The sequence below is a fragment of the Stomoxys calcitrans genome, chromosome 1, assembly GCF_963082655.1.
Source record: "Stomoxys calcitrans chromosome 1, idStoCalc2.1, whole genome shotgun sequence".
In the NCBI taxonomy this organism is placed as follows: Eukaryota; Metazoa; Arthropoda; class Insecta; order Diptera; family Muscidae; genus Stomoxys; species Stomoxys calcitrans.
Genome location: NC_081552.1, coordinates 210,077,259 through 210,095,939, shown reverse-complemented (window position 1 = coordinate 210,095,939; position 18,681 = coordinate 210,077,259). Strand labels below are relative to the sequence as shown.

Genomic DNA, 18,681 nt, shown 5'->3' with positions numbered 1-18,681 from the left:
TTTGAGGTATTATCCCTCCCTTAATGAGAACATTACCACCAGGAGCCGAGAAGTGGCAATTTCTCACACATCAATGAGTACTTTCCTATTCAAGTTTACCTTTGTTTTACACCCGAGTTCGAACGGCGTCCCGTAGTGCGACACCGATTTAAGGAAAATTTGTTAAATTACCATGCATAGCATTGTACCTCGCAAATGTTGCCAAGATTAAGAGGGGATAAACACCGCTTTGTCCGATGTTCTCGCCAGGATTCGAACGCGTTCAGTATCATTGGCTACAATGGCACGAATTCGATATCCGCATCCAGGGCGAAGTGTCCCCACCCTAAATATATTAGAGAGTTAAAGAAGGCGCAGCGGAGCTGGCCCGGTTCGGCTAGTCTGACATAAAAATGTATTCCTTGGTATCTGAGGGGCCACCCCTCAAAATTTCCTGTAAACAGAAGGGGAAAATTTGTTAAATGACCATGCATGGCATTGTACCTTGTGGCCTATCCTAATGCGGTCATTACGTCCAATAGTTTTTTGGGCATTATGGAAATTTGCCCATGAACACTCCCTTAGGGAACGGAGGCAAAGTTCTCACATATCAATGAGTGCTGTTCGATTCAAGTTTTAAGCTCAATGATAAGGGACCTCCTTTTTAAAGTGGAGTTGGAACGGCGTGCCGTATTGCGAGAAAATATTGTGCCAGATGCGCTATTGAGAATTCCCGAGGCCTCTATTGACAGTCTTGATTTGGTAGAACTCAAAGTCAACTTGACTTCTCCACACTTCAGGGACGCAGACTATGAGGATCTTATGACAAGAATAGCTGGAAGTGCTGATAAATGTCCTGATCTGAGGATTGTGGATGGATATGTATATATCCGAACCGAACATTATAGTGGGGATCTGGACCAGGAGAATCTGGCCCGGAAACTCTGCATTCCTGAGGGTCTTAAGTGGTCGGGTCTTGATTCACCGGTATTGTATCATGGTGGAATTGTAAATACTCTGGAGGTTCCCAAAAGGAATTTTTATTGGCCAGATATGGTTCGTGATGTACGAATTTACATAAAGTCATGTGAGGTCTTACACACCTATGAAATCGCTCAATTTTAGCCTACCATGGGTAGGCTAATCCCCACTGAGAGGCAGTCCCAAAGGCTTTATGTAGATATCATTGGGCCGTATCCCCGTAGTAAGTCAGGTTATATTGGAATTCTGATTGTTTTGGACCATCCAAGCAAGTTTCATTGGTTATGACCACTGCGCAAATTTACGTCGTATGTGATAATGGAGTTTTTGGCGAAGAATATATTCCACGTGTGTGGTGTTCCAGAGACGATCGTGCAGTCAAACGCATCGGAAAGGGGTCAACGATCTCTGATCGCTGGCATTCGGAATTATTTTAAAAAGGACCACAGCTTTGGGATGAATATTTGAGTTCCATAAGTTGCGCTCTTCGTAACTCGTACCACCAGATTGAGATGTCACCGTATCCGCGTATAGGTTGCTAGGGAACTTAGGAGTACTGAAGGAACCGGAAGACCACCTTTTATTTACGCGATCTAAGGAATTGATTGACCACTTTCAACGAAGGACAGGAGGTCTTCAGAAGAAATTTTGCTCAAAGCATTGCGGACAAGAAATTCAATTCCAAATAAGCCACAGTTTTTTCGAATCATCGTCTTGATTCGCGAAAAACTTGGCAACCTTGTCGGAACCTTCCATGGTAAGGATAAAACGGCATAAAAGTCCTTGATTCCTCCTAATTCTGTTGCCAAAATTATTTGGTTTTATGGTGAACTTTCATTCAGAATATAATTTATTTCTAGAAGCTAGAATTTGAATCAATTGAATAATTTGAATATTTGCACAATTTTTTCTAACGATTAAATTTAAGGGCGATCACATATTTTGATAGCTATCCATCTGATTATCGCCCTCCCTTTTTATGAATTAGACATCTGGCCACATCATCTACTAACTTGGATTTTTTGTGTGTGTGTTTTTTTTTTTGAAAAATCCATTGTAGGATAGGGGGTACATTTATTTAGTCATTCCGTCATTTATTTAGGATCGTCGTAAAATTCTTAGACAATTTAACGATGTCCGTGTGTCTGTCCATCCATCCGTCCGTCTGTTTTAATCACTCTAGAGCCTTCAAAAATTGAGAAATTGAGCTGAGATTTGGCACAGATACGTCTTTTTGATGCACGCTGGTTAAGTTCTTGAACGGGCCAAATCGGACCATATTTGGATATAGCTGCTATATAGACCGATTTTCCGATAAAGGGACTAATGCCCATAAAAACTTTGATTTTCATATGATTTTGCTGAAAATTGAAAAAGTGAGTAGTTTAAGGCTTCTTGACAACTGACCCAAATATGGTTCAGATCGGTCCATATTTAGATATAGCTGCCATATAGACCGATCTCCTGCTAATAGGTTCCGAAGGCCATAAAAGCTTTATTTAGTAACCGATTTCGCTGAAATTTGCAACAGTGGGTTATTTTAAGCCTCCCGACATCTGACATTTATATGGTTAAGATCATCATAAGAACATTTAGATATAGCTGTCATATAGACCGATCTGCCGACAAGGGGACTGAAGCCCATAAAAGCATAATTTATTACCCGATTTCGCTGAAAGCGTAAACAGTGAGTTTTTTTGAGCCTCACCATATCCGACCTTAATATGGTTCTGATCGCTTTATAATTGGATATATCTGCCAAAAAGACCAAAATTTGTTCTACAAAATTGAAAATGGGATATATATCAGACCACTCAATGCCCGTGCTGAATTTGGGACTTTAGTTATCCAATTTTCATCTGGTTATGACGACATGGGATTTGTATATATATCCGTGGTGGTGGGTATCCAAAGTTCGGCGTGGCCGAACTTAATGCTTTTATTTTTGTTTTTATATAACTTAATGGATTGGATCGTAGTTTTTCCTCCTTTTCCGTCAAATTGAGATTTTTATCGAAACCCAAATATAAGTAGAAAATATATCGCCTATCGCTAAGATACTTCTGTAGTTCCTGCACTTTCATAGGAATTTAGGCAAAGGGAAACTACTGTTCCCAACCTTTATTTATTTTATTATTTTATTTCAGTTAATTTTACGTTACTTTATTTTATTTTATTTTATTTTATTTTATTTTATTTTATTTTGTTTTGTTTTATTTTATTTTATTGTATTTTATATTATTTTATTTTATTTTATTTTTGTTTTATTTTGTTTTATTTTATTTTATTTTATTTTATTTTATTTTATTTTATTTTATTTTATTTTATTTTATTTTATTTTATTTGATTGTCTACGATTTGATAAATTTTTCAAAAATGTATACTCATATAATTTTTAATTCATTTTAATTTTTATTTATATAATTTATGTATTCCTTTTGTTAGAAGAAATATTTCAATTAATGTATAAGCCTACTCTGTGACTATTAGATTTTCGTCTTGTAGAGGTATTTTTTAAATATAAGTCTGGAGATGGGTTTATATGGCAGCTATATAAGGTTATAGACCGACTCATACTGTATTAAAGATTACTGTTTGAGGTCACAGAAGAAAATTTCAACAAAATCGGATAGCAGTTATGCCCTCTACATGCTTTAGAAGTATAATCGGGAGATGGGGTTACATAAGAACTATATCAGATTTTGGACCTATATTTGTTAAAGGCCATAGGAGAAGTAATCGTGCATAAGAATTGCGTTCTCTAGAGGCTCAAAAAGTGAAATCCGGAGATTGATTTACATGGGAGCTATATCAGGTTTCAAAACGATACAGACCATATTTGGTACATCTGTTGTAGGTTAAAGGTAAATTTATAATACAAATTTCAGGCAAATATGATAAGAACGGCGCTCTCTATGTGCTTAATAATTATAACCGGGCGATCGGTTTGTAGAGGAACTATATCAAAACTTATACCGATTTGCCCCATTAACAATCCCATTTAACCTACATTAAAAAGAAGTACATGTGCAAAATTTAAAGTGCCTTGCTTTGCTCCTTCAAAAATTAGCGTGCTTCAGACGAACGAACATGGCTCGATTTATAACGCCATGACGATTAAGAATGTATATAAATTATGATATCTTTGACTACTTTTTCAAGGTGTTACAAACTGAATGAAGAAGGTGTTAAAAACGAATTATCATATGGTAAAGGGTATACAAATCGCATTTTTACAATAGCTTTCATAGAAATGAAAATTTGACAAAATGAAATTTGACAAATTTGACAAGTCTATGAAATTGTACATGGCTGCGTATGCGTTATGTTAATGTTAAGGGCAAACTCATACGCCACACAGTGCATAACCAAACTCCTAAAAGTCATTATTTTACCCAGGATACACATACAATTACATGCGTTCAACTTTAATGCCTTTTATAACTTACATTGTATCGATATTTGAAGCACAGCATTGAATACGGTAGCATACTTTTAGGCTAAGATTAAACCTCTTCAGTGGGTGACACATTAAATAATTTACCATTGCTGAAATAAAGAAAGCCAACGATGCTGCTGTTGTAACTGTTATAAGAAATTTACCTCCTACCGACGTTGTATGCGACCGCCATTTATATTTAATTGGTAATCATGTGTGCTGACTGCTGCTCCTGCAGAAGGTAGAAACACCACAGACGACGACTCTTTATAAATATGTAATTAATTCGGTGTAAATTGGCTTTTAATGAGTTTCCAGTGGTAAAAAGAAAAGTTTTTTTTTTTCTTTTTCCTTCAGTCTTAACGTTATACTTTCAATGAGAGGCTTAAAGTTTTACTGCAAAGGCAATAAGAAAATGTGCTTCAATTAAGGACCCTGATGAGATTGTCATGGTAATTTTTAATCGTTATAAAATATTAAAACGTTAAAAGAAGCCGTATCGAGAGATATACTTTTTGTTATGTAATCAGATTGTACGTAGATTTTCGTGAACATGTTTAAGTTTTCAATACAAAATTTGTAAGTGGTATTAAAATCTTTATATCATTTTCCAATTGAAGATTGCCACAATAATGCGACTGCATGTGCATTTAACGGGCTTTTAAATAAGAGCGCTTCAAAGGTTTTTATAACCTCCACTGGGGGGAGGATGGGGGTAGACTAAATTCGTCATTCTGTTTGTAACTCCTCGATATATTCGTCTTAGACCCCATAAAGTATATATATTCCTGATCGTAATGACATTTTAAGTCGATCTAGCCATGTCCGTCCGTCCGTCTGTCTGTCAAAAGCGCGCTAACTTTCGAAGGAGTAAAGCTAGCCGCTTGAAATTTTGCACTAATAATTCTTATAAGTGTAGGTCGGTTGTGATTGTAAATGGGCCATATCGGTCAATGCTTTCATATAGCTGCCATATAAACCGATATTGGGTCTTGACTTGTCGAGCTTCTAGAGGTCGCAATTCTAATCCGAGTTGAATGAAATTTTGCACGAGGGGTTTTGATATAACTTTCAACAACTGTACTTATTATGGTCTAAATCGGTTGATAACCTAAATAATATAGCTGTCATATAACTGACCTTGGGTCTTGACTTTTGGAGCTTCTAGAGGGCGCAATTCTTATCCCATTTGGCTGAAATTTAGCATGAAGTGTTCTGGTATGGCTTCTAACATCTGTGCTAAAAAATGTTTAAATCGGTTGATAACCAGATAAAGCTGTCATATATGCCGATCTTGGATCTTGACTTCTTGAACCTCTAGAGGGCGCAATTTCTATCCGATTTGGCCGAAATTTTGTCTTTCAACAACTGTGTCAAGTATGGTCTGAATCAGTCCATATCTTGATTTAGCCGCCATATAAACCGATCTCCCAAATAAACTTCTTGGTTTTCTAGAGGACTCAATTCTTATTATGTATGGTTGAAATTTTGCATTTGTCGTTTTGGTATGACTTCCAAAAACTGTTCCAAGTAGGGTCTCAATCGGTATATAACCTGATATAGCTGCAATATGAACCGATCACCAAGTTAAGCTTTTTGAGCCTCTGGAGGGCTCAATTATTACTCGATTTTCCTGAAAATTTGGCAGGTGGTGTTTTTCTATTTGAAAAAGTCATTCAGAGAACTTTTGGTATATATTAGATTGTAGGAGGTACAGCGGATGGGCTAGTAACAATTAATCAATGATGTACATATCTAATGTTTTTTTTTTTTTTAATTTTTTTCATTTCAGCTTTCTTCAACCGCCAAGGTGGCCCGTTGGTTTCAGCAATTACCCTGGAATAATACAGCATCACTTTCACGTCCTGAAAGTGGTTTTGTGTCGGGCGATTCACGTTCCGAAAAATATGCTGATGAGCAACAGTATTTTAGTGAGGATTTATGTGATGAATTTTTACTGGTAGAAGGCAGCAGTACCATATGGACAAAACTAAGTGCTAAGAAAAGGCGCAAATTGTTGGGCATGCGTTTGGGTAAAGTGACAACGTTTTAGGCAAATGCTGTCAAGGCGTCACTTAAGTATTTTAAATGATAATATTCCACCATATATTGTACAGTGCAGAAAAACTTTGCAGTTTTGTGGAGTTATTGAATTTTTCTTCACTGTTCAATTTGTAGTGAATAGCCTTAGCACACTCTGTCAACTTAAGTCAATTTTTAATGTTTAAGTTGCGAGTTTAGATTAAGTTTTTGTTTAAGACATTCCAAACATTTGAGATTTTTAAGAAAACATTTAAGGCCATTTAAAGTTAAATTATTACTAATCGTGTTTAAGGACTTTTACTCTTTTAAAGCTTTCAAAACCTTAAATTAAAAATTTCTTCATGCACTTCAAACTAAAGCTTTCTTCTTTGCTCTGTCTATAAATTAGGTTTGGCCGTAAGGCTTTAACGGCCATTTAGTTTCGAACCAAGGCCAAGGACAGAGAAAGGCAAGAGACATGCTGAAGGCAGACATATCCTTAAAATAGACTTAACTACTTTTCGTAAAGTAAATGTTAAAATGGAAAAGTTTTTCTAAGAATATTTAAGCAAAGCACAAACAACAAAGGCGATTTCTATATCCTCTACTCTCCTTTCATTTAATTTCTTATCTTTTCTTTCGTTAGTTCATGCCAGACACCAAAAATGTCTGTAAGGACTCTTTTACTGTCTTTAATCCTTCAGTCTTCAAACACTCACAACAATAAAGTCATATGTTTAACAATAGCATTACCCATATAGCATTTTTGTATGCATCGTATGTACTCATAGTCTATAGAAAATAAAATTCAAAGTGTCGTTAGGCTAATAAAGTTTTGTAGAAATTGTTTAGCGAAATTTGTATTTGTTGAGACTGAATAATCACTTCATCACATTCAAAGAAGAAAATATGGATACAAGCTTCAAATGGGAGAAAGAGAGACATTAAGTAAATAAATTTTTTTTTTTTGTTTTGGTTAGCTAGGACTCAGAGCCAAATTATGAAAAGTCAGCAAATAACATTTAACCATTAGGAAAATCATGCGAAATTAAAAGGAAAGATTCAAATTTAATCATAACTAAAAAGGTTAAAGACGAAGTGGGACCTAAGATTTAGAAACCCAACTTTGTTTTTACGGTGTAACATTTAAAAGGAATTTGAAAAAAAGAAGCTTTAGGTCCTTATTTCCGCCTTTTCTTTGGTGTTCAAAATTAAGGAAAATTATATTAACATTTAAATTTGTATACCCTACACCATAGGATGGGTGTATACTAATTTCGTCATTCTATTTGTAACTCGAAATATTCGTCTAAGACCTTATAATGTATATATATTCTTGATCGTCATGACATTTTAAGTCGATCTAGCCATGTCCGTCCGTCTGTCCATCCGTCTGTCTGTCGAAAGCACGCTAATGTTCGAAGGAGTAAAGCTATCCGCTTGAAATTTTACACAAATACTTCTTATAAGTGTAGATTGGTTAGGAGTGTAAATGGTGGTGTGGTGTTTTGGTATTACTTCGTTGATATAGCTGCCATATAAACCGACCTTGTGTCTTGACTTCTAGAGCTTCTAGAGGGCGCAATTCTTATCCGATTTGGCTGACATTTTGCATGAAGTGTTCTGGTATGACTCCCAAGATCTGTGCTAAGAAGGGTTTAAATCGGTTGATAACCTGATAACCTTCTTGAGCCTCTAGAGGGCGCAATTCCTGTACGATTTGGCCGAAATTTTGTATGAAGTGTTTTTTTTTTGACTTCCAACAACTGTGTCAGGTATGATCTGAATCAGTCCATATCCTGATATAACCGCCATATAAATCGATCTCTCGATTAGACTTCTTGGGCTTCTAGAGGGCTCAATTCTTATCCTCTGTTTACATTTTAAGTCGATCTAGCCATGTCCGTCCGTCTGTCTGTCGAAAACACGCTAATTTTCGAAGGAGTAAAGCTGTCCGCTTGAAATTTTGCACAAATACTTCTTATTAGTGTAGTCGGTTCATGTTTTGATATAGCTGCCATATAAACCGATCTGGGATGTTGACTTCTTTAGCCACTAGAGGACGCAATTCTTATCCGATTTGGCTGAAATTTAGCATAATGTGTTTCGTTATGATTTCCAACAACTGTGCCAATTATGATTTAAATCGGACCATAATCTGATATAGCTGTCATACAAACCGATCTGGGGTCTTGACTTTTTGAGCCTCTAGAGATCGCAATTTCTATCCGATTTGGGTGAAATTTTGCGTGACAAATTTCGTTATAACTTCCAACAATTGTGCCGAGTATGGTTTAAATCGGATGATAACCTGAAATAGCTACCATATATATAAAACCAATCTTGAATCTTTACTTCTTGGAGGGCGCAATTCCTATCCGATTTGGCTGAAAGTTAGCATGAGGCGTTTTGTTATGACTTCCAACAACTGTTCCAAATATGGTTCAAATCGGTCCATAACTAGACATAGCTGCCATATACACCGATCTGGGATCTTGACTTCTTAAGCCTCAAGAGAGCGTAATTATTATCCGATTTGGCTAAAATTTTGTACAATGGCTCCTCGCACGACCTCCAACATGCGTGTCAAATATGGTCTGAATCGGTCTTTACCCTAATACAGCTTCCATATAAACCGATCTCCCTATTTTACTTCTTGAGCTCCCAAAAAGGCAAAATTCTTATTTGATATGGCTGAAATTTTACACATAGACTTCTACTGTGGTCTCCAAAATTCATATCCTTTAGCATAGTAATTATTTTCTTTGTCTAAAAAAAGATACCGGGAAAGAACTCGACAAATGCGATCCGTGGTGGAGGGTATATAAGAATCGGCCCGGCCGAACTTAGCACGCTTTTACTTGTTTTCTAAAGATATCCCACTTTGAGCTTAACCTCCTTAAAATCTAATGACATTCGAAAATGATCATCATCAACATCATCATTACTACCATCAGCGTCATCTACGCCATCATTGCTAGTTTTAACGCACAATTCCATTTAAACATAATTTAAGCAATTATTGATTAATTATTTCCTTTCAAAAGGTCTTATTTTAAAAGTATGTTTTTAAGTTAAGACTTCATTGTAATCATGTGACACTAACGCTCAAATTTAATTAAGTTCAAGAGACCACAACATTTTATTTTATTATTTAACAATAGTAACCTAGAATAGAAAGTCACTTTGCCTGGAGATCAATGACATTTGAATTTTATACTGAACACAAACACAAAAAGAGATTAGAAGCGTTGGTTTGAACACCGACCTATTAATGTATTCATAATTTATTTGTGTTCCCATTTAAAAATAATTTAAAGTGAACATTTTATTCAAGGTTATTACATAGATTAAGATAATTTAAGAGATTCCAAAAAGTAATTAAACACATTGAAACATTTTTTATATAATACCAATTGTATTTCAATTGAATATAAAGGCGAGTATGTAAAGAATTCAATTGCAGGAGGTGTTTGTCTTCTTGAAATTGCATAAAAGACAGGGTAATACCTTTGCCATATAAGGTACTGAATCTGTTGAAATCACGCTACAGTCGTTAACAAGTGAAAAGACATAAAGTTAGGCCGGGCCGAACTTTGGACACCCACCATCTCGGGTATATTCTCCTCGTCAAAATCCTGTGGAAATTGGATAACTTAAGCACCCAAATTCGGCACGGACATTGAGTGGTCTAATCAATATAAGTCACTGTTCAATTTTGTAGAACAAAGTATTTGTCTTATTGGCAGCTATATCCAAATATAAACCGATCTGAACCATATAGGACACGGATGTCGAAAAGCCTAACATAAGTCCCTGAGTAAAATTTCAACGAAATTGTATAATAACTGCGCTTTTTATAGGGCCAAAGCTTCAAATCGAGAGATCGTTCTATACGGCACCTATAACCAAATCTGGACCCATGTGGACCAAATTATACAAGGATATAATAATCATCCAATTTTGTTCGGGCTAGAGCACGAGCTCAAACCGAAAATGATTTTGTCTATAGAAAAAAATTAAATTAAATTTATTCTAAACGCTCAATTTCATGCTTATAATATTCTACAGAGACAACATTTTGATCAGGCCAAGACCACCTTAAAATTATTTTTCTTAAGTACAAAATTTTGATGAAATTTTTTCTACACAAAAAATTTTCCAAAGACAAAATTTCAGCGTAATATTTTTAAAGACCAAACTTCGTTACAATGTTTCCTTAATAATTCAGCATAACATTCTCTTCAGCCCGGGCAGGACCCTCTAAATCGTTTTTTAAAGACAAAATTTCATTATAATTTTTCCTAAAGACAAAATTTATAATTTTTTTTTAAGACTACACATAATGATTTATTTTTCTAAAGACTATTTTTCAGTGAAAAGTTTTCCAAACGACACGAAAATTATTTCAATAAAATATTTTGCTGCTCAATGCATGGATACCAGATTCCCAATGGATAACAGATTCCAATTTTTGTTACATAGTTTTGGATGGACAAAATTGCTGACTTTCGACAAGCCAAGTTCGCCCAAAACATGAAATTACATTACGGGAAAAATTTTTTAACCCTCCACCATGGAATGGGGGTTTACTAAACTCGTCATTCCGTTTGTAACACCTCGAAGTATTGATTCGTGAAATAAATCTCTTTCTGTAGTGGTGATGGATGAAGCAAAACTATAAACCAAAAACAATATTTTTCCGTAATGTTGCTGGATGAAGCAATACTGTAAAGTTTTGTATGGAAAACACCACCAAGAACAATTTTTTTCGCTTAAAACTTCAAAGTCGTTTTCAAGGCAATAAATGCTTAATAAAAATTGTTTTTTTTCGCTTCGAAATTAAAAGTCGTTTTTAAGGCAATAAACGCAGTAACCCCTCCATTTTCTCGAATATCGAAAATTTTAAAGCAGTCCGCAGTTCGAAATTCGTAAAATAAACAAAATTACTAGAAATTTCACATTTTATGTTTTTCGCATTTTTTTGGCAAAATTTTTTTGAAAATTTTCAATTTTTGACACGAAAAAATTTTTCGAGATGGGTATACAATATTGAAGATTGTGACAAACGAATCGGTTTAGTTCAACTCCTATGGATTTTCTTCAAAAATCAAGCCCAAAATCGCATAATTGATGTACGAAAAATGTTTTTTTTCGCTTCGAAATTCAAAGTCGTTTTCAAGGCAATAAACGCTATAATCCCTTCATTTTTTCGAATATCGAAAATTTTAAAGCATTCCGCAGTTCGAAATTCGAAGACGATTCGTAAAATAAACAAAAGTACTTGGAATTTCACATTTTTTGTTTTTCGCTTTTCTTTTAGCAAAGGCTAGCCCCTAATGAAAATTTTCAATTTTTGACGCGAAAAAATTTTTCGAGTAGAGTATACAATATTGAAGATTATGACAAAAGAATCGGTTAAGTTCAATTCCTATGCATTTTCTTCAAAAAACAACCCAAAATCGCATAATTGATGTAGGAAAGTGTTTTTTTTTTCGTTTCGAAATTCAAAGTCGTTTTCAAGGCAATAACACTATAATCCCTCCATTTTTCGAATATCGAAAATTTTAAAGCATTCCGCATTTTCTTCAAAAAACAAGCCCAAAATCGCATAATTGATGTACGAAAAATGTTTTTTTTTTTCACTTCGAAATTCAAAGTCGTTTTCAAGGCAATAAACGCTTTAATCCCTTAATTTTTTCGAATATCAAAAATTTTAAAGCATTCCGCAGTTCGAAATTCGAAGACGATTCGTAAAATAAACAAAATTACCTGGAATTTCACATTTTATGTTTTTCGCATTTTTTTAGCAAAGGCTAACCCCTTATGCAATTTTTAATTTTTGACGCGAAAAAATTTTTGGAGTTGAGTATACAATATTGAAGATTATGACAAAAGAATCGGTTTAGTTCAACTCCTATGCATTTTCTTCAAAAAACAAGCCCAAAATCGCATAATTGATGTACGAAAAATGTTTTTTTTTTCGCTTCGAAATTCAAAGTCGTTTTCAAGGCAATAAACGCTATAATCCCTTAATTTTTTCGAATATCGAAAATTTTAAAGCATTCCGCAGTTCGAAATTCGAAGACGATTCGTAAAATAAACAAAATTACTTGGAATTTCACATTTTATTTTTTTCGCATATTTTTCGCAAAGGCTACCCCCTTATGAAAATTTTCAATTATTGACGCGAAAAAATTTTTCGAGTTGAGTATACAATATTGAAGATTATGACAAAAGAATCGGTTTAGTTCAACTCCTATGCATTTTCTTCAAAAAACAAGCCCAAAATCGCATAATTAATGCACGAAAAATGTTTTTTTTTCGCTTCGAAATTCAAAGTCGTCTTCAAGGCAATAAACGCTATGATCCCTTCATTTTTTCGAATATCGAAAATTTTAAAGCATTCCGCAGTTCGAAATTCGAAGACGATTCGTAAAATAAACAAAATTACTTGGAATTTCACATTTTATGTTTTTCGCATATTTTTAGCAAAGGCTAACCCCTTATGAAAATTTTCAATTTTTGACGCGAAAAAATTTTTCGAGTTGAGTATACAATATTGAAGATTATGACAAAAGAATCGGTTTAGTTCAACTCCTATGCATTTTCTTCAAAAAACAAGCCCAAAATCGCATAATTAATGTACGAAAAATGTTTTTTTTTCGCTTCGAAATTCAAAGTCATCTTCAAGGCAATAAACGCTATGATCCCTTCATTTTTTCGAATATCGAAAAATTTAAAGCATTCCGCAGTTCGAAATTCGAAGACGATTCGTAAAATAAACAAAATTACTTGGAATTTTACATTTTATGTTTTTCGCATATTTTTAGCAAAGGCTAACCCCTTATGAAAATTTTCAATTTTTGACGGGAAAAAATTTTTCGAGTTGAGTATACAATATTGAAGATTATGACAAAAGAATCGGTTTAGTTCAACTCCTATGCATTTTCTTCAAAAAACAAGCCCAAAATCGCATAATTAATGTACGAAAAATGTTTTTTTTTTTCGCTTCGAAATTCAAAGTCGTCTTCAAGGCAATAAACGCTATAATCCCTTCATTTTTTCGAATATCGAAAATTTTAAAGCATTCCGCAGTTCGAAATTCGAAGACGATTCGTAAAATAAACAAAATTACTTGGAATTTCACATTTTATGTTTTTCGCATTTTTTTAGCAAAGGCTAACCCCTTATGAAAATTTTCAATTTTTGACGCGAAAAAATTTTTCGAGTTGAGTACACAATATTGAAGAATATGACAAAAGAATCGGTTTAGTTCAACTCCTATGCATTTTCTTCAAAAAACAAGCCCAAAAGCGCATAATTAATGTACGAAAAATGTTTTTTTTTCGCTTCGAAATTCAAAGTCGTCTTCAAGGCAATAAACGCTATAATCCCTTCATTTTTTCGAATATCGAAAATTTTAAAGCATTCCGCAGTTCGAAATTCGAAGACGATTCGTAAAATAAACAAAATTACTTGGAATTTCACATTTTATGTTTTTCGCATATTTTTAGCAAAGGCTAAACCCTTATGAAAATTTTCAATTTTTGACGGGAAAAAATTTTTCGAGTTGAGTATACAATATTGAAGATTATGACAAAAGAATCGGTTTAGTTCAACTCCTATGCATTTTCTTCAAAAAACAAGCCCAAAATCGCATAATTGATGTACGAAAAATTTTTTTTTTTCGCTTCGAAATTCAAAGTCTTCTTCAAGGCAATAAACGCTATGATCCCTTAATTTTTTCGAATATCGAAAATTTTAAAGCATTCCGCAGTTCGAAATTCGAAGACGATTCGTAAAATAAACAAAATTACTTGGAATTTCACATTTTATGTTTTTCGCATTTTTTTAGCAAAGGCTAACCCCTTATGAAAATTTTCAATTTTTGACGCGAAAAAATTTTTCGAGTTGAGTACACAATATTGAAGAATATGACAAAAGAATCGGTTTAGTTCAACTCCTATGCATTTTCTTCAAAAAACAAGCCCAAAATCGCATAATTAATGTACGAAAAATGTTTTTTTTTTCGCTTCGAAATTCAAAGTCGTCTTCAAGGCAATAAACGCTATAATCCCTTCATTTTTTCGAATATCGAAAATTTTAAAGCATTCCGCAGTTCGAAATTCGAAGACAATTCGTAAAATAAACAAAATTACTTGGAATTTCACATTTTATGTTTTTCGCATATTTTTAGCAAAGGCTAACCCCTTATGAAAATTTTCAATTTTTGACGGGAAAAAATTTTTCGAGTTGAGTATACAATATTGAAGATTATGACAAAAGAATCGGTTTAGTTCAACTCCTATGCATTTTCTTCAAAAAACAAGCCCAAAATCGCATAATTGATGTACGAAAAATTTTTTTTCGCTTCGAAATTCAAAGTCGTCTTCAAGGCAATAAACGCTATGATCCCTTAATTTTTTCGAATATCGAAAATTTTAAAGCATTCCGCAGGAACCGGAAAAGAATCGGTTTAAGTCAACTCCTATGCATTTTCTTCAAAAAACAAGCCCAAAATCGCATAATTAATGTACGAAAAAAATTTTTTTTTCGCTTCGAAATTCAAAGTCGTCTTCAAGGCAATAAACGCTATGATCCCTTCATTTTTTCGAATATCGAAAATTTTAAAGCATTCCGCAGTTGGAAATTCGAAGACGATTCGTAAAATAAACAAAACTACTTGGAATTTCACATTTTATGTTTTTCGCATTTTTTTAGCAAAGGCTAACCCCTTATGAAAATTTTCAATTTTTGACGCGAAAAAATTTTTCGAGTTGAGTATACAATATTGAAGATTATAACAAAAGAATCGGTTTAGTTCAACTCCTATGCATTTTCTTCAAAAAACAAGCCCAAAATCGCATAATTAATGTACGAACAATTATTTTTTTTTCGCTTCGAAATTCAAAGTCGTCTTCAAGGCAATAAACGCTATAATCCCTTCATTTTTTCGAATATCGAAAATTTTAAAGCATTCCGCAGGAACCGGAAAAGAATCGGTTTAGTTCAACTCCTATGCATTTTCTTCAAAAAACAAGCCCAAAATCGCATAATTGATGTACGAAAAAATTTTTTTTTTCGCTTCGAAATTCAAAGTCGTCTTCAAGGCAATAAACGCTATGATCCCTTCATTTTTTCGAATATCGAAAATTTTAAAGCATTCCGCAGTTCGAAATTCGAAGACGATTCGTAAAATAAACAAAACTACTTGGAATTTCACATTTTATGTTTTTCGCATTTTTTTAGCAAAGGCTAACCCCTTATGAAAATTTTCAATTTTTGACGCGAAAAAATTTTTCGAGTTGAGTATACAATATTGAAGATTATGACAAAAGAATCGGTTTAGTTCAACTCCTATGCATTTTCTTCAAAACAAAAGCCCAAAATCGCATAATTAATGTACGAAAAATGTTTTTTTTTTTCGCTTCGAAATTCAAAGTCGTCTTCAAGGCAATAAACGCTATAATCCCTTCATTTTTTCGAATATCGAACATTTTAAAGCATTCCGCAGTTCGAAATTCGAAGACGATTCGTAAAATAAACAAAATTACTTGGAATTTCACATTTTATGTTTTTCGCATTTTTTTAGCAAAGGCTAACCCCTTATGAAAATTTTCAATTTTTGACGCGAAAAAATTTTTCGAGTTGAGTACACAATATTGAAGAATATGACAAAAGAATCGGTTTAGTTCAACTCCTATGCATTTTCTTCAAAAAACAAGCCCAAAATCGCATAATTAATGTACGAAAAATGTTTTTTTTTTCGCTTCGAAATTCAAAGTCGTCTTCAAGGCAATAAACGCTATAATCCCTTCATTTTTTCGAATATCGAAAATTTTAAAGCATTCCGCAGTTCGAAATTCGAAGACGATTCGTAAAATAAACAAAATTACTTGGAATTTCACATTTTATGTTTTTCGCATATTTTTAGCAAAGGCTAACCCCTTATGAAAATTTTCAATTTTTGACGCGAAAAAATTTTTCGAGTTGAGTATACAATATTGAAGATTATAACAAAAGAATCGGTTTAGTTCAACTCCTATGCATTTTCTTCAAAAAACAAGCCCAAAATCGCATAATTAATGTACGAAAAATGTTTTTTTTTTCGCTTCGAAATTCAAAGTCGTCTTCAAGGCAATAAACGCTATAATCCCTTCATTTTTTCTAATATCGAAAATTTTAAAGCATTCCGCAGTTCGAAATTCGAAGACGATTCGTAAAATAAACAAAATTACTTGGAATTTCACATTTTATGTTTTTCGCATATTTTTAGCAAAGGCTAACCCCTTATGAAAATTTTCAATTTTTGACGGGAAAAAATTTTTCGAGTTGAGTATACAATATTGAAGATTATGACAAAAGAATCGGTTTAGTTCAACTCCTATGCATTTTCTTCAAAAAACAAGCCCAAAATCGCATAATTAATGTACGAAAAATGTTTTTTTTTTCGCTTCGAAATTCAAAGTCGTCTTCAAGGCAATAAACGCTATAATCCCTTCATTTTTTCGAATATCGAAAATTTTAAAGCATTCCGCAGTTCGAAATTCGAAGACGATTCGTAAAATAAACAAAATTACTTGGAATTTCACATTTTATGTTTTTCGCATTTTTTTAGCAAAGGCTAACCCCTTATGAAAATTTTCAATTTTTGACGCGAAAAAATTTTTCGAGTTGAGTACACAATATTGAAGAATATGACAAAAGAATCGGTTTAGTTCAACTCCTATGCATTTTCTTCAAAAAACAAGCCCAAAATCGCATAATTAATGTACGAAAAATGTTTTTTTTTTCGCTTCGAAATTCAAAGTCGTCTTCAAGGCAATAAACGCTATAATCCCTTCATTTTTTCGAATATCGAAAATTTTAAAGCATTCCGCAGTTCGAAGTTCGAAGACGATTCGTAAAATAAACAAAATTACTTGGAATTTCACATTTTATGTTTTTCGCATATTTTTAGCAAAGGCTAACCCCTTATGAAAATTTTCAATTTTTGACGCGAAAAAATTTTTCGAGTTGAGTACACAATATTGAAGAATATGACAAAAGAATCGATTTAGTTCAACTCCTATGCATTTTCTTCAAAAAACAAGCCCAAAATCGCATAATTAATGTACGAAAAATGTTTTTTTTTCGCTTCGAAATTCAAAGTCGTCTTGAAGGCAATAAACGCTATAATCCCTTCATTTTTTCGAATATCGAAAATTTTAAAGCATTCCGCAGTTCGAAATTCGAAGACGATTCGTAAAATAAACAAAATTACTTGGAATTTCACATTTTATGTTTTTCGCATATTTTTAGCAAAGGCTAAACCCTTATGAAAATTTTCAATTTTTGACGGGAAAAAATTTTTCGAGTTGAGTATACAATATTGAAGATTATGACAAAAGAATCGGTTTAGTTCAACTCCTATGCATTTTCTTCAAAAAACAAGCCCAAAATCGCATAATTGATGTACGAAAAATTTTTTTTTTTCGCTTCGAAATTCAAAGTCGTCTTCAAGGCAATAAACGCTATAATCCCTTCATTTTTTCGAATATCGAAAATTTTAAAGCATTCCGCAGTTCGAAATTCGAAGACGATTCGTAAAATAAACAAAATTACTTGGAATTTCACATTTTATGTTTTTCGCATTTTTTTAGCAAAGGCTAACCCCTTATGAAAATTTTCAATTTTTGACGCGAAAAAATTTTTCGAGTTGAGTATACAATATTGAAGATTATAACAAAAGAATCGGTTTAGTTCAACTCCTATGCATTTTCTTCAAAAAACAAGCCCAAAATCGCATAATTAATGTACGAAAAATGTTTTTTTTTTCGCTTCGAAATTCAAAGTCGTCTTCAAGGCAATAAACGCTATAATCCCTTCATTTTTTCTAATATCGAAAATTTTAAAGCATTCCGCAGTTCGAAATTCGAAGACGATTCGTAAAATAAACAAAATTACTTGGAATTTCACATTTTATGTTTTTCGCATATTTTTAGCAAAGGCTAACCCCTTATGAAAATTTTCAATTTTTGACGGGAAAAAATTTTTCGAGTTGAGTATACAATATTGAAGATTATGACAAAAGAATCGGTTTAGTTCAACTCCTATGCATTTTCTTCAAAAAACAAGCCCAAAATCGCATAATTGATGTACGAAAAATTTTTTTTTTTCGCTTCGAAATTCAAAGTCGTCTTCAAGGCAATAAACGCTATAATCCCTTCATTTTTTCGAATATCGAAAATTTTAAAGCATTCCGCAGTTCGAAATTC

At 33.3% G+C, this 18,681-nt stretch overlaps 1 protein-coding gene across 2 annotated transcripts in view; it reads left to right on the top strand.

Moving 5' to 3' along the window:
* The window catches only part of LOC106092952 (capon-like protein), a 977,840-nt gene extending 970,263 nt beyond the window's left edge, over positions 1 to 7,577 (top strand). For both annotated transcript variants that reach the window (XM_059361277.1, XM_059361272.1), the window contains one exon: positions 6,192 to 7,577. In XM_059361277.1, the coding sequence (XP_059217260.1) occupies positions 6,192 to 6,452 (261 nt within the window). In that variant the 3' untranslated portion in view covers positions 6,453 to 7,577. The remainder of the gene's footprint in view (positions 1 to 6,191) is intronic.
* The last annotated feature ends 11,104 nt before the right edge of the window (positions 7,578 to 18,681 follow it).